The 17,500-nt window shown below is 39.6% G+C and overlaps 1 protein-coding gene across 1 annotated transcript in view; it reads left to right on the top strand.

Moving 5' to 3' along the window:
• Window positions 1-6,531: 6,531 nt before the first annotated feature.
• Window positions 6,532-17,500, top strand: part of LOC137974623 (tetratricopeptide repeat protein 28-like) — an 11,031-nt gene continuing 62 nt past the window's right edge. Inside the window, exons 1-4 of the mRNA XM_068821537.1 lie at window positions 6,532-6,623; window positions 7,055-7,126; window positions 12,328-15,731; window positions 16,194-17,500. The exon at window positions 16,194-17,500 is cut by the window's right edge and continues 62 nt beyond it. Of these exons, the coding sequence (XP_068677638.1) occupies window positions 12,397-15,731; window position 16,194 (3,336 nt within the window). The 5' untranslated portion in view covers window positions 6,532-6,623; window positions 7,055-7,126; window positions 12,328-12,396 and the 3' untranslated portion in view covers window positions 16,195-17,500. The remainder of the gene's footprint in view (window positions 6,624-7,054; window positions 7,127-12,327; window positions 15,732-16,193) is intronic.

Genomic DNA, 17,500 nt, shown 5'->3' with positions numbered 1-17,500 from the left:
CTATCCTCATAATCACGCAGTCAAAAGTGTCATTCTTAATAACTTTAAATTACTCCAAAATGATCCCGAGACTGGTAGAATCTTTTCGCAACCTCCACTTATTTCATTCAAACGCGACAAAAACGTAGGCAGCTTTTTAGTTAAGGCTCAGGAATACGGGTAACATTTTTCGTGCAACTTGTCGCGCAAAAATGTTGCGTTGCAAGTTGAGATGGTTTGTTGCGCGTATTACCACCTTCTTGCGCAACAAATTTTTGTGTTGCAAAAAGTAGACGTAGCTTTTCCGGGTAGCTCGTCATTTTTATCTCCCTAACCACTCCAAACAACACATGGCTATCTGCGGCCTTTCCCTACATCGCGCTATTCATTTAACTAATATGTTCCTATTTTTCACCTTGCCATGATACCACCAATAGCGTAGCTCCTTCTCCACTATAAAAACTACACACAACCCATAATTCCTCGATTCGCTCTGACGAAAGGGTAACGCCCGAAACGTCAGCTTTTAGAACCTCCCTACGGCGGTCAATTTACATTACCAACTCTGCCGTTGATAAAACCAAATTTTTCTATACTTCTTTCCCACCGATGCAGCACCACAGTTTCTTTAGAAACTACCCCCTTGACATTTACTTAGCTGTGAAAAACAAAACATTATATCTTTCTTGCCATCTCGAACATCTTTGGGAGAATTTGGCATTTCTTTAGTTGGTTTTTGATCCTTTTTGTCATCCACTGCTCAGAATTTTTTGCATGCGTCTGAGAGAAGTAAATACCATCACGCTTTCCCACGATTTCTATTTGCAGACAGTCAATTGAATGAATTGTTGCTCTACCTCATAAGATGACTGCGGACCGTAAGTGTAAATATCGACTAGTTTAACACAGCAAAAAGGGGAGCGGTGTTCATTGCAAGGAATTATAAATTGCTAATTTGCAAGGCCGATCTGTTAGCTCGCGAAGGCCTACTAATGCACCGATCAACTCAAAACTTCAACACCCCTCCCCCCCTCCCCCCCCCCCCCCCCACACACACGCCCGGGCAAAGCCCGGGCATTTGAACTTTGAAGATTGGATCGTTCAAATTCCCGCCCCCCTAGGCCTCGGGCCAAAATGTTGTTCAAATGCCCTACCCTATCGTCGGATTTGTCTGTCATACCCTACTAAAGAAAAATCGTTGTCGGCTCCTGCCGTCTTTAATAAAGACCTTTTGAACACCTTTTTTGTAAGCCAATAGCTCACAAATGCTACATCTCTTCCTTTAAACTCTTCCATCTCGTCCAAACACGTGTTTTATAGCTGTTAGCGACTTCGGCGCCCGAAAAATAAATCATTTGAAACCTGACACTTCCGATTTAATTTTCCCCACCCCACGCAGGCAAAGGTTAAATTCCCCACTCCCCGGGCACGGAAGATAGTCAAATGCCCGGGGTTTGCCCGGGAAGGGGGGATGTTGAAGTTTCGATTTCATCGGCGCATAATACGAATCCATTGAAATGTAAAGGGAGGCTACTTCCCTCAGTAACCTAAGACATGTTTTTTGTCGCCACCGAATTTCTTACAATTTGAAGCGAAATTGCTATTGTTGTTGGCCTGTGAACACGGCAGAGGCCCCTTTTTTCATAATACGCGGGTAGCGGTGAAGAAAGAACGCCAAGTGAGCCGATCTCTAAGGCCTAAGGCTTGTTCACAACCTTCACTGCTGCGTCGTTTTATGGATACATACATTATTAAATGAATATACTGTATGTGAGCCTTGCGATCGCAGTAAGAATTTGCCAGCTGCTGATAGATTTCCTACTGTTTTGACTCAGCGCTACCTGAAAGCCATTTATTTCCTGCTCGGTGATTGATGTCTGTCACACTTTCTTTGGAGTTGAAAAAATGTTACACATTCCCCCTTTTAGAGATTCCCTTTTTAGAGATTCCCCTTTTTAGAGATCCCCCCTTTTAGAGATTCCCCGCTTTAGAGATCCCCCCTTCTAGAGATTCCCCGTTTTAGAGATTCCCCCTTTAAGAGATTCCCCGTTTCCCGTTCTTCCTTCCTCGTTCCCATTCCTTGATTCCTTGATTCCCCGATTCTCCGTTGTAGAGATAGCCCTAGCGCTATAAATACCGTAGTTTATTCATTCAAAAACAAAGCACCCATTGAAAATCCTGACGCAAAGGAGAAACATAGGTTTTTAGTAAAGGGTAGTATTATAGTTTATCGCACACTTTTTGTTTAGTGATCATGAAAAAAATTCCAACAAACAATTCTTGGTCCAATCAGAGAAAGAGAAAGTGAATGAATCGCGTGTCTTGGCTCCGCGCACACTTGTAAAACAAATTCAGTTTTAAGGCACAACTCTATTTGATGAAAAACTTGAACCTTCGTACCAACTTCAATACTATAGGCGACTTTCACAACGAGTCCGATAGATGCGTTAATGTTATGGTAATAAGTGGCGGGGTATTCAGCAGATAAGCTGTATTTTTTTCCTATTTTTTACTTTTCTGTCTGCACTTTTAGTAGAACAAATTTTATTCTCACTGATTTTAGTCTTCAAAAATCTATATTTGTAAAAGAGCAATCGTTGTGCTATTGTAATAGGAAGACTTGGCCACTAACTGTGAAACATCGAAGCAGTGAGAGTTTGCTCGCTGGTTAGTCTTTGTTGAATAAAAGTGCCAATTATCGTTCGACAATTATTGCATAAAAAGAAATAGAATTTGTTTTCCTTTCTTACACCCGTTTTATGTTGGAAGTCGGTATTGTTGACACACCGTAGTGACCTTTTCACGGACACCCATTAAATTAATAGATCTGAATACGTGTTGGAAATTGTCACAGCAATGGCTTGAGATTCATGCCACAAAAGGAATTTTGAATGCTTATCTCATTTAAGCGATGAAAAGAAAAACGAAAAGATACAATAGGCGTTGGTCTCCTTTAAAAATAACTCTATAACCCAAAAGGAAAAGGGTGCCAAAGCAAAGCGCGGTTGCACTTAAGCGTAGCCACGCAATCACAAAGCACAAGGACATGCACAAAGCATAAGAGCGCTTATTTCACCATAAGCACAAGCGAAAGCACAAGCATCAGGATCAAAATTTTTCCTTTTCCTTGTGTCGTGTGAAAACGAAACGCAGCATAAGCACAAGGAAATTTGCTACGCTGGCCAATTAAAGCACTCGTTGCAGATTCTCCGCATCTGATCATTTGAACAAAATGACGGATGCCGTGGTTGCTATTTAATCCTTATATCGACATTCGTTTTCGCTAGCATAAGGTTCTCATGATTGTGCTTGTGCTTGCTTCGCTATTGAAAACCAGGCTTTAGATTGTTCAAATTTTTGTATTTACTTCGAAGTCATTTTTAACGCTCAGAATTTCTTTAAAACGCATGATCTTAGGTTATTTTGAATAGGAATGTTTAATGACCTTAATTTGCGACTTATCTACTGCCTCTACTGTATGGTATTCTATTTGTAAATTTCCGTTACTTGACTGAAGATTTTAATACTTAGCAAATGCGCGCTGGTTTAGTCAGATAATTATAAGCATGTTTACAGGCAGTAAGGCTTATAATGTGAATCGTCGGGTATTCTTAAAGCCACAGACTTTTTTCTTTTGTCTTTAGCGGGCGTAATTACATTTTCCGTTTATTTGTGATAATGCAGGAGTCAAAACAATGTGATATCACAGAGCTGATAATAGAACGATTTCCGCTATATATTCAAAACTGCAACTGAACAAATCTTTTTTTGCGCTTGTACTGTACTTGCTTCGCTATTGAAAACCAGGCTTTAGATTGTTCAAATTTTGGTATTTACTTCGAAGATCATTTTTATCGCTTAGAATTTCTTTAAGACGCATGGTCTTAGGTTATTTTGAATAGGAATGTTTAATGACCTTAATTTGCGACTTATCTACTGCCTCTTCTGGTATTCTATTTGTAAATTTCCGTTACTTGAGTGAAAATTTAACATTTAGCAAACGAAGAAATGAAGTGTGTTGAAATATCTATTACCCCAGGCAAGTGTGTCATAGTTAGGCAGTTTCCTGATGAAGGCCGTGTGATATGACTGAAACGTCGATCGTTCGTCTATAATTTTCCAGTAATTAAATTTTTTTCGATTTATTATACGGCAGGAAGTACTTACAAAGCTACACCTTGGGTACATTGTTCATCGTGACTATCTACCAGCGATTTTCACGATAGCCTCCGATGTAAAGCAAGTCATATGCATGGCAATACCACCTATATCATAAAACTCAAGTCTTTTGCTGCCGCAGTGAGTGAGACTGAAGCGAATGGAGGAGGCAGCTCTCTAATCGGGAGAAAGGATTGTTCTTCGAAACACAAGGAATTTTGGTTGCGATAAGATGAAAGCTGCAAGGAATTGTGGCTATGTGCAAATGGAGGAATTAGGATGTGCGGTGTGATTCCCGTACTCAGACTCTTTGTTCCCTCTAAATGTCTGAGCAAATTGCTCGTTACACAGAAGTTTAGAACAGAAACTGTAATGTAATGATTAACGATTTGAGTTCCCGGTATATGTGTAATGATTAACGAAAACAGAGCCCGGTATATGAGAGCCACTGAACCCTGTATTTTGCTGACACTGATCCAGCCGTTGTTGAACTCGTTCTTAATAAAGTACTTCAGGTAATGGGCGAATAGTTTCGAAATAATAAGATGATTCTAAACCCTGATAAATGCAAGGTATTGGCTCTGTTGCGAAAACCCAATATCAAGCTTTCAATGGTTGTTGATAGGGTTGCTATGCCACAATTTCGCTTTGTGAGCAGATCTAGAAGTTTCGCTTCGTGCAGTTCAGTGCATTTTGTGACTTTCTTCGCTTCGAGCAGTCAATTCAGTTAGCAGCTCCTAACAAATTATTAACCGCTTTTCGCTTTTCACCACATGCGTTGAGTTCCCGCCGTCATAGGCAGTTATTGATGAAGAATAAAGCGTGTTTGATTTTTTTATTGCTGGAGTTTGTACTCGAAAGGAGATTACACAGCTTTAGTTACAGTGGTGCGGTACTTTGGAACGGTTTACCTTCTGATCTGCGGCAGGCAGAATCTTTTAAGTGATTTTAGTCATCTACTCAACTCATTTTATCCTCTTAAGTAATTTTTGTATTTTTAGACACGGCATTCATGTAAAGCAGTTTTTTATGGTTTTGGATTAGATGTAGAATTGGATATTGTTAGTTAAATATAGTTAGTTTAATTATGTAATTTAATTAACTGATGAATATACCGTGTTGAAGTAAAGTTCACATACATACATACATACATACATACATACATACATACATACATACATACATACATACATACATACATACATACATACATTGGTTATACGGAATTCCTCGAATAAGCGCAGCATCGGGGGTGCGGCGCTTATTCGAGGGCGGCGCTTATAAACTTTTTTGCCCCAGATGCGGCGCTTATTCGAGGGCGGCGCTTAATCGAGGGCGGCGCTTTTGCGCTCTGTGCGACCAGAGTGAATTCCGGTTGCAAAAAAAATACAGAGTGTGTCTTCAGTGCTAAGTATAATTTTAACAAAAACAAGAAAAAAAGGGTTACAAATGGGAGGAGTCGGTAGGACCGGGAGAATATGAGATAAGAGAGAGATTCCCTGTACCCCCATAACAATTATTTGAAAACTATTTTTATATTGCGTTCATGTTTCTACGGTTTTTTTTTATCTTTTTTCTCCATGTATGCATGTGTATGTATATTTACTTTATTCAGTGTTTCTACCTGCCGCAGCTCAGAAGGTAAGCTGTTCCAAAGCACCACCCCGCTATAGCTAAAACTGTCTTCCAAAACAATGGTATTGGAACAGCAAGTTTGTTCACGGAGTCCCTCAGTGATTAGTAACGTCAAATCGATTGATAAATACAACGCTTAAATACTCGGGTGTAAGACCATTTAAAAAGATTTAAAGACCATAGTGGTTTTGTGCTGCGTACCCAACTTTGTCAACTCAAGGATATAGTAAGAAACAGCAGAAAAACGATCTTTAGTAACAAGTTGATTTTTATTCTGATTAACAATTAAATTTGGTTTTTCCCTCTGGTCAAAGCGATCTTCTAATGGCAAAAATAGGGTGCTTCGTTTTCGACTTAGGATACTTCGTTTTCGAGGTTTGAATGCTTCATTTTCGAGTTGGGATTCGACTTCGTTTTCGACTTTAGGGTGTTTAGTTCGATTTAGACCTTTGGGGTGCTTCGTGCTATGTTCTTCGTTTTCGAGTGCTTCGTTTTCGATACTTCCCTTGCCGTAAACCTCTGAGAGCAGAATAAATAGGCGTCCTGGTTTAGTTAGATGAGCATTTTTACTAAATCGTCGGGTATTCGAATTCTTAAAGCCGGAGACTTTTTTTCTTTTATCTTTAGCTGGGGTAATTTCATTTTCCGTTTATTTGTGATAATGCAGGAGTCAAAACAACGTGATATCACAGAGCTGATAATAGAACGATTTCCGCTATATATTCAAAACTGCAACTGAACAAATCACTTTCCACGCCTTCGCCAAGTACGATTCTTCCAAACTGCTGTCTTCTCGTCCTGCTGTAATCTCTGCATTGTTTAAACGCAGTCTTTTAAATTATTTGCAAAAGGTAAGTTAAGTGCTCCACAGATTATAGAACGGTTTAGGAACAATCAATTCCATCCAAACATCGCTACTTAGAAACAATGCATTTATGTTCAGATTGTTAATCGAGATCAGGGTGGCTCAAAAGATGCTCTCCTGCTTGCTAAGCTTATCAAAAAAAGGTCGTGTCACTGTACCCTAGAACTCGATTTAAAGATACAAATGCGTGCGTTTTGCTTTTGACACCATTACAGCTTGTTACGGTTATTATTTTAGTTTAATTCACGCTAAATCTTTTAGATTAGTTTCACACTGTGACAAAGGAACGGAAACCAAGTGTATGTTTCTAGTACATGGAGGCAAAGAAAGTAATTTGTGAGGCGCGGATCATTCCAAGAAAAAGTATTTCCATTTCGTTATTCGTGTTTCTTTTTTTTTTTCCTTTTTTTTTATCAGACTGCAGATTTCGTTCTTTGGTCGCGCTCTAATTACTATGCTGTGTCTTTCTGAGTGACTCAGGAAAAAAAGGTCAGTAATTTTCAAGTTCGTCCTAATGATTGTAAATACTTTAATACTTCAAGGGTATTGAAACTAGCGTTGTTTCCTTGACTATACCGGTTCGCCAACGGCTGTGATTAAAATTCAGGATGAATGAACAATATCCTAGGCCTGCAGGCTTTACAAAACAACCGTAACGCCTGTGTGAATTGAACAAACGTTTTTTCTTCAGATTTTCTGTGTGTTTGTTCAACATCTCAATGGCAAAATTTTGCTCTTGGATATTTATCCAAAGGCTGTTTACTTTGAGTGTAAATTTTGGATTTCACGGTCCGCCATTACTCACGTTCAAAACTGTCCGAGGGACCTCAGAGCGTTGGATCTAGGGCAAGTGAGGTCATTTACTAACCAGCTTAAAATGCAGTTCATTTTATATGCAAAACACTAGTTTAAAAGTCTGAAAGCCCGAATCTCCCGTGCTGCATATTAATTAAGCCTCGTACACACGCATTGCATTCTTAAACTAATGAGTCTTTTACGTTATTTTCTCCTCGATCCAGCTCTCAAATATTTCAGAGTCAGTAATGGCGGACCATTAAATAGGAAAATTCTAGTTAAAATAAACACGTGTCTTTTTGAAATCAAGGCTTAAAATTTGGGTCACGTAGTGTTTAGTTAACATAGTTTTGAAATCCAAAGAAAAAGGAGAATTCATTTTATGGTCATAGTAGCACTTGAAGTATGTCTTTTGCATCAGTGGTGAAGTAAATCGTTGATCGATGTTAGCTTAAGTCCTGCTTCGTGGTAAACTTTAGTTTTTATAATTATGTCCTAGACTTTTAATTCACTTCTAAGTTTTCGTATCTGGCAATTTTGCCTAACCGGTCAAGCGTTATGGCCCAAAAGCAGGATGTTTTTAACTTTTCCCGAGTTTGTTACGTCTTAGGGCGTCCAATAAAGAAACCCGATTTTTGCAGATCTATAAAAATGTTTATTCTCGTCACAACCGTTATGTGAGAGTTACACGAAATGTGTGCCTTTCATATTTAGTCTAACACGATAACACGATATACAACGACTCAAAATGAAATGATCTCAGGCTTTCTTGTTTTTTAACTTATTCGAAAACTCCATCGATGCAGGAAGTTTATTGCCAAGAGGAAATAAATGGATTTATGCTGAGTGTGACATGCTTAGTTAGTTATTTCTCATATTGCAGTTTGGGCATTTCTGTCATCCGGGATTTTCGCTAGATCATTCACCATTTGTACAAGCTAGGCGGAGGCTGAGTCAAATCAATTTTCCCTCCCCACCCTCCCTCTTTTTACTTTGTTGTGGATGGCGTGTGTCCCCTCACCTTTGCTGGGATCATGTCTTTTATATTTGGGTATTTCCTAGCCTAGCCCATCAGGGTTTGGCCAAAATATCCCAAACAAATGTGGTATTATTTGTGTCCCAGCAAACGGAGCTCGCCCAGAGCAATGCCTTGCCAACAATACCAGTCAGAATGTATGATTGTCAGAAGCATTAAGCATAATGATAATAATTGTCGCTATTCTTTTGATCTTCTCGTGACAGTTCACTGTCCCGCCTTATCGATACCACTCATGTATTTCAACTACCTTAAGTCCTCTGTTGCGATGTATTACCATTCACTTAGGGACAATTTTGTTGGCGGGGATCTGGATCTCTTACATTTAAGCCGAAAAACACAAACCAAGGCATCCACAAATACTTGACTATAACATGAATAAGTTAGTCCATATCATGCATGCATCAACAATGTATTTGGAATGTTCAGATATTCAGTTTGTAGAAACGATTTTAGGTGATTTATTTTAGGGGAAGGGGGGTTTGCAGTCTCTAATAGACCTCAATGCCCCCGCCCCTTCCCCGTCAAAAAGGCTTCGAACATAGAGTATTATGTTCTTACCCAAACGCAATGCAATTCCTTTCTACGTGTGATGGACTTATGATGTTTTACAGTTTGTAATTTTAAAGCTCCAATAGCTGATGAAGAAATTCTCTAACTTGCTTATTGTGAACACCCAGTCAACTATGATCAAATAAATGAATGGGACATTTTATGACGAGTCCTCTCCCTTAAGTTTTTCTTTGCTAAAGTTGTCATTGTGCTGGGTTTTTAGTGAAAAGTAACGTTTAGACCTCTCTGATTAACTGAAACGCGTTTTGCCATATAGCAATTGGTAAATCAAATGCAAAACAAGGTGGCATGAATGCGTAAAGATTCAAGAAGCAACTGATTTTTCAGATGAATATCTAAAGCTCTTGTTCTTTCCAAAGCGTTAGTTCACTACTGTGCCAGCATTCTAGTTCACTCGGTTTTCATTGGCAACGTGATGCTGAATTTTTCAACTGTCAAACTCGACATGAGTTATTTGATTTTATTTGTTTGATGATCAAGCAAGTAAAGCACGACTGTTTTGCTCTGTGGATTACTTATTAAAGAAAGGAGGGTGTGATCTGCAGTCATCCATGATTCAAATATGTAGATATTGACCTGTTGTAGTTGCATCCCGAAAAAGGGAATTTCCCCTCTTTCACTATTCAGTGCTCTGTGGTGCCATTAATACGCCCGTTTCTACAGTCAACCTTACTCATCCATTGAAAGTGGCCGTGACTAAACAGTTCCTGTTTCATATCTCCTGTTCGGATTATCCTTTAGTAAAAGGCTGAATGTGTTAGCGCAAAATGATTGATTTTTGCACCCACTCATGGCTTAAATCTTAAAGCTGTTTAAACCAAAGGCAATAGACCCTTTAACGGTTTTTGGCGCCATCTTGCTTGGGGGTGCAAACACGGCTATGTGTACAGTAAATGTATGGGATTTTCGCCAAATTCAAACCGACTTTGAACCGCTGTAACACCGCTAAAAAGAGACGGATTTCCACAGTGATAGTGCGTTTTAAAAGACATTTATACTGAGATTATTTTCATGAAGTATGAAGAACAGATTCAGGCTACAATGACCATAAACGAATCTTTAAGATTCCATACAAACCCTTCCAAAATCATCACGGCAAATTGCCGCGAAATTAGAAGCAACATGAGGAAGATTTATTATTCGAATTTACGGACGTCTTACCCTCCTTAATAGCCTTATTTTCTGTTGAATGAATGATATCAATAAAACTATTTAAAGTAGTGGCAAAAGTTGGAAATCTGTCTCTTTTGAGCGGCGCTACAGCGGTTCAAAGTCGGCAAAAATCCCATACATTTACTGTAAACTTAGCCGTGCACGTGTTTGCCCCCCAGCCAAGATGGCGGTCAAAAACCGTGGAAGGGTCTACTTCGTTATTGATAGAAACTAAAGCGGAAGTCAGGTTTACTTATGTTGCTTAAAATAATCTTCGCTTCCCTCAAATAACCTAATTGCAAATTCGTCCATGTTAGATTTTACAGGAAGTCAAAACTTCCAGTCAAGTCTTTAAAATGCTTGGTGCTTATAGAAACATCTTAGCACATCTTAAAATGAGGCTTCAGAAATAAGAAAAAAAAAAAAAAACCAAAGTGAATGGTGTCGAAAGGCACAGTTCGGCTGTAACCCGGCTTCCGGTACACATGCGTGTTTTAACCCCTTCACTTGGATACGGCAATACTGCAGGTCATCCCTTACACGATCTTGAAAGCGAAGGTTGGCTCAACCACGACAATTCGACCACCTCTCATGGTCTAAACCTATAGATGAAATTAGTACGAGGATATTTACAACTATAGGCGCCCTTAAACGTATAAGACCATTCATCTCAGAACAGGGCACTGCCCTCCAAATCTATCAAGCGTTCATCTGACCCCACTTTGATTATTGTAGCTCCGTTTGGGACAATTCCGACTGAATTGTAAGTGATAAACTCCAAAACCTTCAAAATAGAGCTGCCAGGGCGATTGCCAGGTCCAATTACGACACAAAGTGCCAATTTCCTTTTAAATATGGTTAATTGGAATAATCTAATATTACACGCCGAAAAAAGACTAAAGCCATAATGATGTTTAAAGGTCTCTCCCCAGCGTACCTCCAGAATTTATTTTATACCCGCATTACACAGTATAACTTTAGAGACTCTGAGTCTAAACTCGAGTTGTCTATGCCACGCACAAATTATTGGAAGCGTGCTTTTTGTTATAGTGGGGCACTGTTACGGATACGTTTGCTCGTCGGCTTACGGAAATTAGATTCCCTAGGATATTTCAAAGGGGAAATTGACCAACTTTATAGCAGCTGTCGGTCGGGCTCCCACATGACACTCTTGTAAAACAGTCTAGTTGTAATGAAACTTCTCACTGTAATATATACTGAAGATTTTACCCTGTATAAATAATGTAACATGTATGTGTATAGGAAATCTTATGAACGCGAATGCATTTCGTGACTTATGGACACGAGTGAAAGTTGAAAGTTCCCCTGGCGAGTGCAACTTGAGGACTTTCCAGTCACGAGTGACCATCAAACACAAAATGCAGGAGCAAGTTCATACAAATTTTTATTTATCACATACTCGACAAAATCTTTCCATCGCTTTGTTGCCATAGCAACTTCCGAGTTGCACTCTGAAACCTCTTTTGCCCTTTAACCTATTTATGCATTCGTCATTAACAAAAAAGAAACCCAATATTCTGTTGAGTAAATAATGAGTATGTAATCGGGGGATCACCTTTTTGGGTTGCTGGACTTCTAGCAATCAGCATACAAAAATAAAAAAAATAATAATGTAAAATGATAAGAGATTTTATGACCATTCGAAAACTAGATTAAAGAGAATTTTTGTTACAGTTATGTGCGTAGTTACCTGGCCTTTAAATGAAAGTGAGGTTGGAGTTGACCTTGTCATGATACAGAAATCTCTGCTGTTCTTATGTTAATGATGTTCTCTTGCCAATAAGTTGAAATTTGAATAAGAAAAGCAGTCAGGTTTCTATCAATACAAGGTCAACTTTACGGGGAGAATAAGCGAGGATAAATTGGCAAGGATGAAAATTAACGGAGTTAAAAATCCCCATGGAAAAATTCTACAGTTATTTGAAAACCAAACAAAAAATAGGACTGAGTGGTAAGAATACGTAATGAACAGCAATGGATAATTGTCAGTACCGTCGATTTCAACGTTTCGAGAGAATGACTTGGTAACACAGGATACATGATATTGAATAATTTTTTATTACTTTAAAGAGCAGATTAAACATCAAGCGTTTTTACTTTTCTTTCCTTCCAGCTTCATCCTTGATTTGACATTGGATCATCTCATCGAAAAAGTTGTCGTTGTTATTATATTTATTCAAAAATGGTAGACGGGAAGTTAGAAGCTGTAGAGCAGCGAATGCTAGAGCTTGCCATTGCAATAAGTGTAGAAGACAGGGATCGTGAAGGAAGGGCTCATTTTCATCTCGGCGGTGCTTACCTCAACCTACCTGATTATCAACAGGCCATAAAAAATTATGCACAAGCATCGCATATTTTCATAGAAATAGGCTGCAAGGCTGAGGAGGGATCAGCCTATGGAAATCTGGGAAATTCCTATCTTAGTCTAGGTAATTTTAAACAGGCCCTTGAGTACTACGAAAAACATCTTAGTATTGCTAACGAAGTGGGTAATAGGGCTGGCGAAGGATCAGCCTATGGAAATCTGGGAAATGCCTATTGCAATCTAGGTAATTCTAAACAAGCCATTGAGTACTGCGAAAAACATCTTAGTATTGCTAAAGAAGTAGGGGATAGGGCTGGGGAGGGATCAGCCTATGGAAATCTGGGAAATGCCTATCTTAGTCTAGGTAATTTTAAACAGGCCCTTGAGTACTACGAAAAACATCTTAGTATTGCTAACGAAGTGGGTAATAGGGCTGGCGAAGGATCAGCCTATGGAAATCTGGGAAATGCCTATTGCAATCTAGGTAATTCTAAACAAGCTATTGAGTACTACGAAAAACAACTTAGTATTGCTAAAGAAGTAAGGGATAGGGCTGGCGAGGGATCAGCCTATGGAAATCTGGGAAGAGCCTATCACAATCTCGGTAATTTTAAACAAGCTATTGAGTACGGCGAAAAACATCTTAGTTCTGCAAAAGAAGTAGGTAATAGGGCTGGGGAGGGATCAGCCTATGGAAATCTGGGAAATGCCTATCTCAATCTAGGTAATTTTAAACAAGCCATTGAGTACTACGAAAAATGTCTTAGTATTGCAAAAGACGTAGGTAATAGGGCTATGGAGGGATCAACCTATGGAAATCTGGGAAATGCCTATCGCAGTCTAGGTAATTATAAACACGCCATTGAGTACTGCGAAAAACATCTTAGTATTGCTAAAGAAGTAGGCGATAGGGCTGGCGAGGGATCAGGCTATGGAAATCTGGGAAATGCCTATTGCGATATAGGTAATTTTAAACAAGCCATTGAGTACTACGAAAAACATCTTAGTATTGCTAAAGAAGTAGGGCGTAGGGTTAGCGAGGGATCAGCCTATGGAAATCTGGGAAATGCCTATCGCAATTTAAGTAATTTTAAACAAGCCATTGAGTACTATGAAAAAAGTCTTAGTATTGTTAAAGAAGTAGGGGATAGGGCTGGCGAGGGATCAACCTATGGGAATCTGGGAAATGCCTATCTCAAACTAGGTAATTTTAAACAAGCCATTGAGTACTACGAAAGACATCTTAGTATTGCTAAAGAGGTAGGGGATAGGGCTGGGGAGGGATTAGCCTATGGAAATCTGGGAAATACCTATTTCAAACTAGGTAGTTTTAAACAAGCCATTGAGTACTGCGAAAAACATCTTAGTATTGCAAAAGAAGTAGGTAATAGGGCTTGGGAGGGATCAGAGTATGGAAATCTGGGAAATGCCTATCTTAGTCTAGGTAATTTTAAACAAGCCATTGAATACTACGAAAAACATCTTAGTATTGCAAAAGAAGTAGGTAATAGGGCTAGCGAGGGATCAGCCTATGGAAATCTGGGAAATGCCTATGTTAGTCTAGGTAATTTTAAACAAGCCATTGAGTACTGCGAAAAACATCTTAGTATTGCTAAAGAAGTAGGGGATAGGGCTGGGGAGGGATCAGGCTATGTTAATCTGGGAAATGCCTATTTCAATCTAGGTTATTTTAAGGAAGCCATGGAGTACCATGAACACAGTCTTAGTATTTTCAAGGAAATTGGAGACTGGGTAGGAGAGGGAATCGCGTGGTATTCGCTAGGTCGTGATCATGAATTGTTGGGTTCCTTGAGTAATGCACTCAGTTGCTATCGTTTAAGTATAAAACATTTTGATAAAACAAGGCATAGTCTGAAGTCAGAAGATGAATGGAAAATAAGTTTTCGTGATTCTTGTCGCGTGTCATACACTGCTCTGTGGAGTACACTTTTAAAGAACGGAGAGATTGAAGAAGCTTTGTATGCAGCTGAGAAAGGTCGAGCACAGGCTTTCATGGATATTTTGAAAGATCAATACGGCATTGACTTTCCGTCATTTTCTGCACCTGCTCCGAATCAAACTCTTACAGCTGCGTTACAGCTTTTACCTTCACAAGCCGTTTTTGTGGCACTTGACCGGAACAAGGTCACGTTTTGGGTGCTAAGGAAAGACAGCAAGATCAGCTTTCGGCAAAACGAAATCGCGAATGGAAGTGCTGATATGTTGATGGAGACTATTTTGAAAGGGATCGGCGTAAGGGATGGTGTCAGATGCGAGAATCGTTCTTTGGATCCACTACGCAGTGACCTGTCTTACAGCAAAAATCTTATCACTGAGAAAACAGTTCTACCATCGTCATCCTCGATTAACTCTTTACAGCCGTTGTATGATGTCTTACTCAAGCCAATTGCAGACTTGCTGCAAGGAAATGAGTTAATCGTTGTTCCCGATGGACCATTTTGCTTGGCTCCATATTCTGCATTGAGTGGATTTATCAGGATCCGCACCGTTCCTTCGTTGACCGCTTGTAACGTGATCGTTGGTGCTCCTGAAGACTTCCACAGTAAGAGTGGCGCACTGCTTGTAGGTGATCCGTGGTTGAAGGAAGTTACTAACAAGAAAGGGGAGCCCATTTTGGAACAGCTTCCGTACGCAAAACAAGAAGTAGAGATGATTGGACAACTTCTGCAGACAACACCGCTGACTGGAAAAAGTGCCACGAAATCTGAGGTGCTGAAAAGTATGAAATCAGTTGCGTTAGTTCACATTGCAGCACATGGATGCCACAAAACGGGAGAAATCGCTTTAGCCCCAAATACCGAACGGAAATCGCCAATTCCCAAAGAGGAAGACTTCATTTTGAAACTGTCAGATGTTCAGACAATTTCTCTTCGAGCAAGACTAGTTGTGCTGAGCTGTTGTCACAGTGGCCGGGGAGAAGTGAAGTCTGAGGGAGTGGTGGGAATTGCAAGGGCTTTCCTGTGTGCTGGAGCTCGGTCTGTTTTGGTGTCACTCTGGGCAATTGATGACGAGGTAACGTTGCTGTTCATGAGGAGCTTCTACCAGCACCTGCTAGATGGAAAAAGCGCAAGTACAGCTCTTCAACAAGCAATGAAATCTTTTCGAGAGTCAAAGCAGTATTGCGCTATAAAGCACTGGGCGCCATTTGTGCTGGTTGGCGATGATGTCACGCTGGAATTTCCAAAAAAATGGTAAGTGAAGTTTGAGTTTAACTCAGAAAACAAGAATACTTTCAAACTGGAAAACTGACGACAGCAATCAAATAGGCCTAAGATGGCATGATAACGAGATGCTAGCTTCGTTGAATAAACAATTCAAAGTTTCCTCTAACATGCTTTAGTCACAAATGTAATTTTCACATGCCCATCACGCATGCACAGTACCGTGAAAGATGCATTTCACATTGGTGGACAAACTGTTTTTCATTCAGCCTTTTCTGACTTTTTGTTATCCGGTGAAGATGGCTCATTTTATCACCTCGTGATGTCTCTTTTGGTGTTTATGTTCTCCCATATATAGATCTCTAAACTTCATCTTTTGTAAGGAATTCGAAGACAGCATCGTCCTGCACGTAGCCATTCGCATCGGCGCATTGTACATGTATGCTCAAAAGAACCAGCATTTGGGGCTGTTTTCTTTTTTTCTTTTTCCAGAATCGATGTCGAAGATGCTAGAAAACTACCTGGCAGGGCTGACGCTTCAGTGATTGCCGAACTTGTAAAAAAAAAAAAAACATTAGAACGGGTTGACAATCATCGTTATTCCAGTAGAAAAAACTCCAAAGTTTTAGTAGAAGTTTACTGCGTTAACTAAACCAACAGACTAAAATTATTGTAATAGTACAGTTGGTTGAAAGTGTTGGTTTGAGCCTCAAGGGAAAGAAAGGCTACAGGCAGCCTATTCTATGGCCTTTAATTTAGACCATTTCCGTCGCAAGGGTCACACCTCTGGTATTTGGATATCCGGGTCATGTAACGCAGACCGAATGTTTTACATACGTTTTAAACTGAAACCCTAATTTAATATAAGGCTCTGTTGCATTTTGCGATCTTTCATCCAACTTCTCTTGAAACGCCATAGCGAAAGAAGTTGCAAGTTGCAAGTTGCAAGTTGCACACTTTACCATTGCCAAAAACAAGGTGAGACAAATTGCAGAACCCTTCGGGGAAAGTAGAATCCATTGCTACTTTGCGCATTGGTTTACGCAAATTAGCAACGGAGGTTTCAAGCAATGCGTGCTGTGAAATCTGCCCTGCAACTTCTGTCTCAACGGATTGCGTCATCAGCCAGTGAAATGTTCCTTTAATCTCATGAGATCATCGAAATCGAGACAAATTGCAAGAAACGTTGCCCAGTGTAACACCTGTCACGCGAATAGCTTTGCAGTGTGAGAACTCTTGTCGAAACAAAATTGAGAGACAAGTTGCTCGAAAAATTGCGAGTGTAACAGCGCCTTTATTGGTCAACTGAAGTAAGGAAACCATCTCACCTTGGATAAGACAATTGACTGTCCATTTGCTCATTATATAACTTTATTAGAAATCAAATATGCTCCGTTTAACAAAATGTATAAAAATGTGTCTTCCAAACGCACATACAAAATAGGTTTGTGAAGGTAGAGATCTGTAGATTAATGTTTATTTTTTTGAAGAATGTTACTAAAAAGGTTCGAAAACGAAAACAGTCAGAGAAGCGATATTAAAACATCAGGCATTAAGCACCCTGAAAAGAAAACAGTGTTAAAGTCGGTGATTAGATGTAATAACTGTGTATAATTATCTACAGTTTGTTGGTATGGGCACCGATTTTAAAAGGGTTTCCTTTCAAGGGTGTTTCCTTTTCGATAGCTTCGGTGTGGATAGTATCCAAAAAAGACGACATAGCTCTGGTTTCAAAAGGTTTGCATGTGTTTCTCAACTTTTTTGCAATCCGTCCATGAAAACAGTGATTTCTTTTCGTC

The sequence above is a fragment of the Montipora foliosa genome, chromosome 11, assembly GCF_036669935.1.
Source record: "Montipora foliosa isolate CH-2021 chromosome 11, ASM3666993v2, whole genome shotgun sequence".
Lineage (NCBI taxonomy): Eukaryota > Metazoa > Cnidaria > Anthozoa > Scleractinia > Acroporidae > Montipora > Montipora foliosa.
The sequence above is the reverse complement of the archived record's forward strand: the minus strand, read 5'-3'. Positions and strand labels throughout refer to the sequence as shown.